Source organism: Lycium barbarum, chromosome 7 (assembly GCF_019175385.1).
Source record: "Lycium barbarum isolate Lr01 chromosome 7, ASM1917538v2, whole genome shotgun sequence".
NCBI classification, from domain to species: Eukaryota; Viridiplantae; Streptophyta; class Magnoliopsida; order Solanales; family Solanaceae; genus Lycium; species Lycium barbarum.
Window position 1 is genome coordinate 100,033,520 of NC_083343.1, and position 10,266 is coordinate 100,043,785.

Below are 10,266 nucleotides of genomic sequence, written 5' to 3' on the forward strand. Positions count from 1 at the left end.
TATCCTTCATAGCCTGACCATATCTGTGTTAGAGACGGCGATCTCTCTCTGTGTTGTCCTACCGCAGGAGCCCTGCCCCTAGCTGCCCTCTGGCTGTCGCTCGCCCTGGGTACCAGCCATAGCTGCGGGTTATGACACCTGACCTCGGGCCATAGTAGCTCGAGGCCTCACCATTTGTGAGAGAAGGGATAAGAGTCAGATACCAACTTGATCTTTCCAGATACCAATTAGAATAAAGTAGCATGAAGAATTAAAGAAAGTGAGATTTTCTAAGTGTCCTATAGCCTCTCGCAGATAAGTACGAATCTCATGGTACCGATCCATGAGACTCTACTAGAAACGCTCTTGTATTATTGATCGGGTAGCCTCTAGGCTCTGATACCAACTTGTCACGACCCATTTTAGAATAAGACGTGCGGGCATTTACCTTTTTTACCTCGATAAGCGAATCCTTAACCCAAGGATAAATATAGACATACATAATTAAATCGACCAACGGAATAGAATAAATATGTAAGTCTCACGATATATACATATATATAGTTGAATAGTACGAAATAATACTAATACCCCCATGGTCTAGTCTGAGTAGTACAAGAGCATCTAAAAGGAATAAATACATGTATGGAGTAACAATACAATAAAGTATCTATGTCTCTGAATAGGAACAAGATATAATGATATAGAAGTCTTCAAGGCAGCAAACGGCCATGCTCACCCGGGAAACTCGAAGATAATGCTGAAGCGACAATCAGCCACGTGTAACGGAAGCAGATCCAACCTGATACTCTGCATTCATGAAGGAATGCAGCAAGTGCAGGTCAGTACAATAAAACAGTACTGGTAGGCATCATCGGCCGACTAAGCATAGCTAACACAATTAAGATAATAAAGCCAGATAGACAGATAAACCAACAAGTATAAATCAAACATAATTGAAGCCAAGTACACGTCATCGCCTAAGTAAAGCATCTAATCCCAATTGTGCCAAGTCTGAATATATCAAGTCTGAATCCAACATCACAAGTACAACACCAAAATATCACAAAGTAAACCATGGTGAAATGCAATGGAATAATGTATGGATGCAATACAATTCCATGCAAATGTTGTGTACACATGTGCTTCGGACGAAAACATCGACATCTCGGTAGCACAATCCAGTGTGACTCGCGAAGTCTAAGTGCTACCCGTCTCGGATCTTTGCCCAATAGACAGACGAGATCCCAGATCTTTGCCCACGGGGGGTTCTCACCGGCACCACACTGGGGGACCTGCGGAGTCCATGCACTCACTCAGTCAATGATTTCGAAACTAACGTTGGATATCAGCCTCTCACGTCACTCAAGTAAAAACCGAGCCTAGCTCATCGCAGTGTTTCATCAAGTATCATCAATATTTCAATAATATATCATGAAGAATGAGATTGCGTGAAATGCATGTTTCTACATCAATAATCATGCTCAATGTCTCAAGTATCAACAATTGGTACTCCAACAATATATCCGAATCACAAGTACCATAGTGACTACGCCAATAATATGTCCGAATCACAAGTACCACAATGGGTACACCAATAAGATCATAATCAAGATGGAACAACAATGCCAATAATTACTAACAAAACGTGGCATCAAGCTAACACAATAGAACAATCAATCACAACACAACGGGATGGCTAGTCCCAAACACACAACAGGGCCCAACCTAAGACAATATCCATCCCAACTTGATACCCGAAGGTTCACATGCTCCTCCAATGATTATCTAAATGTATGCTTCGCTATGAGAAGTCTCACAAAGGTAAGCCATAACCTACCTGGATAGCCGAACAACAACTCCAACAAATCACTCTATCGCCTTCCCCCTTTCCGTTGAGCCTCAAGATCAATAAGGTCTTGGCATAATCGAAATCTAGATTAGAAATCGTGAAGAACGATACTAATATTTCCATCATTCAATTTAGGTCAAATCTAACCCTAGAATTTGGGGGAAATGGGCCCACAAAGTCAAAACGAGAAATTCGGGAGCGAAAGATCAAATTAAGCACTAGGTGATCACAACTCAACCACTAATTACAAAAATAACTCATAGATTTACCCAATTTCGAATTTGAAGCAAAATCCCCAATTTGGGTATAAACCCTAACTCTTTGATTTTGAAATTCAACACTATAAATGAAAGATATACTATTAACAACCTTAGATTCATCAGAAACTAGATAAACCCCATCAATTTCACCACTTATAAGCCTAGATAAAACATTCTTTATCTCAGCTTTAATCTTCCATTACTAAGCAATTACTAAGGAAAAGAGCAATCTATGATGATTAGGATTAATGGAATAGAAGAGGGATAGCAAGATTTACCTCCAAGAGTATTCCCAAAATATCTCCAAGAACAATCCCCAAAAGCTCTAATTTCGAAATGGAAATAAATGAGGGTCTAAAGGGTTTTAACACTTTATTAATAATGCACATACCCGTCACCCGCTTTGGCGACACTGGGACCGCCCCAGCAGAGTCTCTTTCGTGGTCCCTCAACCGCTTCAGCGGTCAAGCCTAAATGGCTTGGACCGCTCCAGCGGCAGGGTTACCGCTCCAGCAGTACCGCTACCGCGGTGCTGGTACCGCCAAAGCAGGCACCAGACACGAGAAAACTCATCCAAGTTCACAATTCAATCCAATTTTTCGAATAATTCTCGAGGCCATCTGTTAACATACCATACACATAAACACACACGAAAACACGCTGCGAACGCGTTCATAGCCTCAGAATTCACAACGGAGGTCTCGTTGACCGAGTCTATCCCCGATACCATAATTCTAATTTTCCAACCCAAGTCCCAATATGCATCCGAGTGCATTGGGAACCGAACCAAATGTACACACAAGTTCTAAATGACCATCCTGACCTCTCGGAATGGACGGATTCTCGAAAAAGGTCTGTTTACCCATAAGTCAACTTTGGGTCAACGTTTTTTCACTTTAAGTCTATATTTCACAAAAGTTGCCTGAGTTCGGTCTAGGCACCTCGGGAAGCGTGCCAACGATCCCCTCGAGTCAAAAAGAGGTAATCAATGCTCGGGAAAGGGAGAAAATGCCGTAAAGACTATAACGACCAAATGGGTCATTACAATGTGACTAAATAGGGACGGGATACCGTAGTCATAGTTTGATCTTAGGTGATTATTCTAAAGCTTGGACCATTTGGCCTTAGATGCTATAACATAGTATATGATTGGTATTGTGGATACTTTTCTACTAATGACTTGTACTTTACTGTTTACGCGTAAGTCTTACATTATTTTCTTCATATACATTAGCTAGTCTTAGTCGGCCTGTGATACCTACCAGTACTTGTTGTTTGTACTAACCTACACTTGCTGCATTCTTTTATGGATGTAGAGTACTTGCCAGGTTTCACTTCATCTCTTCGTGATTGATCTTCGAGTTTGCTGTTGAGTCCATTTAGGGTGAGCATGATGACGTTCGCTACTCAAAAACTCCTCTTTATTGCTTTGTCTTACTTTCTATTCCGGGACATAAATTGAGACTTTTATGTATTATTCAGACTTATAGTGTAGCAGAGATCTTGCATGACCAGACCATGATACCGGGGTTGTATTTCACTACATTCCTCAATTTATATTATTATTGTGAGACGTACATTATGTTACATCCCGTACTTCTGAAAAAAGCACTTGTTAAATTTAAGCGTGGGTATGTCGAGCTATGACTAAGTAAAATAACTTTGGAATATATGAAGCGAAACATTATTAAGTATATTTTATGAGTAAAGGATGTATATAAGGAATATTGGAAGATCCTATAAGGAAATGAGTAGAAGAAATTGAGTAGTATGACTTTGGAGAAAAGATGGGCAAGGTTTCGTACGATAATTCTGGTCCAACTTGGGGAAGGAATATCTTTAGAGTATGAGGAGTTTTGAGGTGAAACAGAAGCCTAAAATGAAGTTCATCGAGTCTAGTTTCCAATGCAATAAACCACTCGTCGATAAGACATCGGAGTAGAGTATTATGGACGTTACAAGTTAGGCTGACAGAGCAGAACCGCATGCTACAGTAACTGCTACAGTACCGACTCGAACCGACCTTGAGCTCCTAGTAAAGACCAAAATCTGGTCTTTGGATTCATTTTCTCCACTCCTCTCCACCAAAATGCTCCCAAGAGACCCAAGAAACATTGAAGGATCATTCTTTTTTGCGGATTAAAGTAACGGGACTACATCCGAGGCTCGGGAAGCGTAGAGAGTTTTGTAGTTCTTGTTTTATATATCAAATCTTGATGGATCAATGGAGCCTATTGAAGATAAATAAGATTTCAAGTTCTTCCAACCTTGATTGAGGTAAGGATATTCCTTATTATTGATATTACGAATTGTATCAAGGAGATTTAGTTGTTAAAGCTTCATAAAGTCAATTGATTGGTTGAGAAATTGGATAAACATCGTGTGGGATATTTTATTGAGTATATTTGGTATTGATGATGATGTTGTTGATGTTAGCGTTGTTGTTGTTGTTTTGTTGGTATTGTGATTTCGGGCTAGGGATATAAACAGGGGAGATACTGCCCAAATTTCGGCAAATTTTAAGAGGATTTAATATGAGGGCTTAAGACAAGCATATGATAATGAGCCTAACAATATTATGAATGGTTTATATGTAGATTACGAGACCACGAATGAGCTTATGTAGATTGCAAGACAGAAGTAAGTTGGAAAAGTCGAGAAGTCAGCTTCCAGGTATATTAAGGCTTTCCCTTTCTTTCATTTTGGCATGATCCTATGATACGAGCGAACAACGAGTAATTGAGTCTCCATATTACTCTACTCTTACAAGTACTAGGAGTATCTCGGTTCTTGATGATCCTATACCCCTTGTTATGATTGTTCCTTCTGTTTATGGGTCCTGAGTTCTATATCATGATTATGTTAGTTCACATTCATGCATTGCATTCATTTACATATATGCATATTGACCCGTGACCAGAAGGCGTTATATACGAGTATTATATATATATATATATAAGCAAAGTTAATTTTGTAATTTTCAATTTTTAAGTGTCATTCATAAATAATGTTATCGTGTAATTAGATTCTTCAATTGTCTCTTTTTAATTAATATATTTGTAAGGGTTCGATTCCTTGCCTTGTAATCCCCTCCCCCATTTCCCCTTCCCTTACCCCCTATGTAATTAAAAAAAAATTGCAATAACCAAAAGGTTCTAATATAATATTCTAATTCCAATAACTTGCACAAAAATTTCAAGAAAGTTGTATGCTTCGTTGTCTTTTAATAAGGGTATATAACGAAAGCACACCAAACAAACTAATTGGAATGCTTTCAATAAGAATAAACAAATAATAAAAGATCGAAGAATTATTTTTTTAAAAGAAACACAATGCTTAAACTCTAAAAATAGACTCTCCAAGCTGAAAAAGGAAATGAAATCCTCACCATAAAAAGGAGATGATGTTTCCCACAATTGCGCCATAAGTACATTGTTACTTCTAGACTATTGATTCTTTAGTAGATGCAATTTAGGCTGTGTAGATGCTACTCTGATTTTCAGTTTTGGCTTCACTTTGGCCGGAGCTTGGAACTAATGTCTATAAATAGACAAAGAGAGACAGAACTAGTCATTTGGAGGGAAAACAAATCTAATCTGTGACACGCATGTGATAGACGGAAAACATTGGGCGAGATTAAAAGTGTACCATTTGTCATCTTTAATTTGTTTGAAAGAGGTCGTCGTCCCCATCCCCCCTCCGCCCCCCCCCCCCCCCCCCCCCCCCCCAAAAAAAAGGGTTAAAACAAGGTGTCGAATTTCAACTCGGAATTACAAAAAGATAAACGTAAAAAAAATGTAAGTATTCAACGAAAAATATATGGCTAAATTTTTAGAGATGGGATTTTCCACACAAGCATCGTAAACCAAAAAGTTGCATGTCAAAGCATAGGTGAATTTATGATACAAAGGCAGTAAATTCATAATGAGTTCAAGACTTCAAGCTAAACTGCTATAGTCCACCTCTCAGAGAACTCATGCAACCGATGTTTAAGCTCTTCCTTTGAGTGCCTCGATATCTTTTTTTTTCTTTTTTATAATCGTGGCGTTGGGATCAGGTTGTGCACACCGCGATTAATTACACGGGATACCTGCTAGCTCTTACCAGTACATGTATCGGAAAACTATGTTCGTCAAGACTTGAATAAATGAGAAGAACTCACCTAATGTTTTTACCCTCGGGATTTGAACCTGAGACATCACCCAGGCTTGGTTCTCCATATCATCATTACCACCTCAGCAAAACTCATCTTTCATTTTTTGCATAACAGCATTCTATTAGATTTCTACAGTCTTAACATAATTCAGCAGAATGAGAACACAGGATGCTTACATCCTACCTAACAAATTTGTGACAAGGCGTAATTGATTGATTGACTGATAAACAACTACAACTTCCAACAATAAGAAGCAATCAGACATGGGAACATATAGGAGAACTTCTGCTACCAGTATCCACTTTCTTCTCTTTCAAGAAACAATTTCTGGGGCAAAGGAAAGCTGAAATGCATCTTTCGTTTTTAACAATAATGGTCCACTATATTATTTTCACAGATGCTGTAACAAAAACTACTCGATAACACATTCAAGCATGTTAGCTCTTTTATAAACTTCAGCCAGTCTATCTTCTGATAAAAGGACAGTTAAAAGACATTGCAGCGCTCTAGATTAACAGAAACAAGTTCACTAAATTTTATGTATTCCCCAAACAAATGTAGGAACTTTTGACAAACATAAAGACAAATAATCATAAAAAGACAGGCTATAAGTTGCAAATTATTATGCAAGCTTTAAAACTTGAAGGAAGAAGAATTAGGAATGTCATTGAATTATTGTATTCATAAAATCATGTTTGCTGTACATGGTATAGTTGTCCCAACATGGCAAGGGAGAGATTCTACAAATTTGATGGCTACTGTTGGCAATTACAAGAAAGTACCAGTCTACTAGGACCACGGAACTATCAACAACATATACTTAGCTGGGAGCTGTGCGGTTTAGGTATTTGCAATCTCTAACAGCTGCAGCAATCTTTTGTCACTCTCCACAAGCAGCAAAGCGTGACACAGAAGGCATCCACAATTTGGTTTACGGTAAAACTTGATCTGCTCCTGCCAAAATGGTTGTGCAAGACTCATATCAGGGCCTTTTGCTTCTACAAACTGCTTTGTGACTAACTTATCCACACTGGGCCAGAAAATGCAATGACCAAAGGTATGAAGTTAAAATTTTCTAATGTATGGAAACCAATAAAAGTAAATCCTTCTAGCTGGTGATGCTATAAATATTTCCAACCACTCCAACAATGCTAACTACAATGGCCAATACTTGCATGAACCAAGACAATATCTTCTCCTTGTGGCTCAATGCAATCCCTTCTTTGCTCAACCTTAAAGCAATTAGAGACGGAAATGTAAATCCTAAAGAGACTGCTGTTGTCGCCCCTGTAAATTTGAAAGCCGTCCAAATATTAGGAATCATAGTTGATCCAAGATATATGAGTCCCAAAAAAACAACCTTCAGAGCCAAACACCTCTTCCTACTTTCTGTGAGCGGAACCGATCCTTTAAATAACAAGGCATCCACTGTCTGTCTAAGTGAGAAATGAATAACAGGGAAAACTAAAACCAGATGAAAAACGTAGCCAACACGGACTATGTAATTTAAAGGCGTGCTGAAACGAATCCCAAGGTCTTTATCAAAGTTAGTTAGCACATCTGATTCAGTATCGTTTCCGAAAAGTAAATAACCAGCTATTGCAGTTGAAGCATAAACCAAAACACATATAACACTAGTAATCCGTCCAACCCGATTCATCTTCTGAGGTGAACGGGCTTCGAGCTCGTTATAAATAGGCTGAACATTAAAATGACAAACATAAGCATTTGACATGATAGGAATCACCACAAGCAAATCTAATATTGCCTTTTTAGACCCGAAATACGGGGTCATTCTCGGAACTTCAATTTTCCCTTCGACAAGCTTAATAAATGCTATAGTGAAAGCAACCAACACGAATACAATCGCGAGAGCTACAGAAGCACCCGAAGTAAAACTTAACGAATCGATCTTATCCAATGCACAAAGTGGTGCAAGAAAACAAACCAACATAATCAAAATCACCAACTTTCTATGATCCCAAACACCATGACCTAGCCATTGATCAAAAACACCAATATGACGAAGTGAACCGGACAAAACATCACCTATTATAATCAAATACACAACCAAAACACCAGCATTGTTAACAATAATGCAAATCTCGGAAATAACTTTAGCTATTTTCCCTAATGCAGCTTCAACAACCTCTCCATACGACGACGCTTTGCAATAAACAGTAAAACGAACAAGCAATTCGACACTTATTTCGGATAAAATAGCCATCAAGAATATCAATACAATTCCAAGAACCAAACCTAATACTTTCATTGTGGCAGGTAATGCCATAATACCAGCACCAATAATTGTTGTTGTGAGATTAAAAACAGCACCATATATACCAGACCTTGATTTATTTTCACCAAAAATAAGGGGTAATTTATCAAAATCAATATCAGAAACATCAAGATCATCATCTTTTGAATACCCATTTTGTATAAAGTTGTCATCTTTTAATTGTAACTCAACAAAAGATGAATTCTTGGAAAGTGGGGTGTAATTACTTTCCATATTTAGAAATTAGAGGAAGGAGGAACCCTAGATATTGGGGGGCATTTAGCTAGAGGTGACTCTTAAGTCTTTTTATTGAGAGAAGGTGACTCAAGTTTTAATTATTGAGTGGAGATGGTATTTTTTAATTAGTGATTAAGAGGTTTTGACCTTGCCCAAAAGTTTTTATTTTGACACTTTGACCCTTAACTTTATTTTTAACACTTTGCCTTCAAGTTTTATTTTTAACACTTTGACCCAGTCAATATAAACCCTAAAATACCAAAATGGATCAAAAAAAAAAAAAAGGAGTCAATAGCTGCACCGGTTTTTGCTCTTTTCCCTCCTCTGTTCTTCTTCTCCTTCCTCCATTCGTTCTTCCTCCTTCTTCTTCTTCTTTTCCATCCGCCTGTTTTTCTCCCTCCATTCTTCTTCCTCATCTTCCATTGCTGCTTCCCCTGCTTCTTCTTCATCCATTGTTGTTCCATTTTGAAGAATCTGCTCAACAAAAGAAAAAACTAAACCACCAAATTTGCAATTTTTTTTGTTGGATTTCGTTAGTGTCTACGTGGGCATTACTTCGTAAGTATTGCTTCTTCCCTTGCTTCTTCTTCTTCCATTGGTGCGACATTTTGAAGAATTTGCTCAACAAAGAAAAAAACGAAACCAGCAGATTTTACAATTTTTTGGCTGGGCATTACTTCAGAAGTAATTTCCGCTCATTTGGTAAGTAAAATATTACTGTTTTGTTTCAATTGTTTATGTGGGTTTTGCTGCTGATTTTCCAACAATTTACAGTAGCAATTGTACTTGTTGCAACAAGTGCTAAAGCCGTTGTATAAGAGCTTCTAAATTTTTGCAACAACTGTTGTAGTTTCTGCAGAAGCTGTTGTAGTTTATGCAACAGCTATTGTAGTGGCTGCCACAATTACAACAGATTATGTAGTTGTTGCAACTTCTATACTAATTGTTGTTAAATACGTAGTATGAATAAGTTGCAACAGATTTGTGAGTTGTTGCAAGTAGTGTACTACCTGTTGCAATAAGTATCTTACTTGTTGCAACAACTCGCTGATCCGTCGGATTCAGCTTCAGTCCAACAGAACCCAAAAACTGGACCCAAAAAAAACTGTAGCTGACTCCCACAGATTAGTTAGTTGCTGCAACAAGTTTATTACCTGTTGCAACAAGTTTATTACCTGTTGCAACAAGTAATTTACTTGTTGCAACAACTCATTAATCTGTTGGACATCTTCAACTGTCTTTGGATTAAACAGAACTTAAAAAACTGAAGCTGACTCCAACAAATTAGTTAGTTGGTGCAACAAGGATAGTACTTGTTGCAACAGGTAATCCACTTGTTGCAACACCTGATTCATCTGTTCCAACAAGTCACTAAGTTATTGTATTTTGTTACTATACAGTCATGACCTTTTTTTTAAAAAAAAAACAAAATATATTCAGGTAGCATTAATGGGGGACTCAATAACAATAGGTGTTGATTGCCATGGCGAATGGATCGAGAAGA

At 38.0% G+C, this 10,266-nt stretch overlaps 1 protein-coding gene across 1 annotated transcript; it reads right to left on the reverse strand.

The window, feature by feature from the left end:
- Window positions 1-6,929: 6,929 nt before the first annotated feature.
- On the reverse strand, window positions 6,930-8,782 carry LOC132602350 (amino acid transporter AVT6E-like). Its single transcript, XM_060315234.1, has one exon. The coding sequence runs from the start codon at window positions 8,757-8,759 to the stop codon at window positions 7,356-7,358; it is 1,404 nt and encodes a 467-aa protein (XP_060171217.1). The 5' UTR covers window positions 8,760-8,782; the 3' UTR covers window positions 6,930-7,355.
- Between the last annotated feature and the right edge of the window lie 1,484 nt (window positions 8,783-10,266).

Coding starts and splice junctions, on each gene's coding strand:
- LOC132602350 (XM_060315234.1), bottom strand. CDS start 8,759: ATGGAAAGTAATTACACCCCACTTTCCAAGAATTCATCTTTTGTTGAG.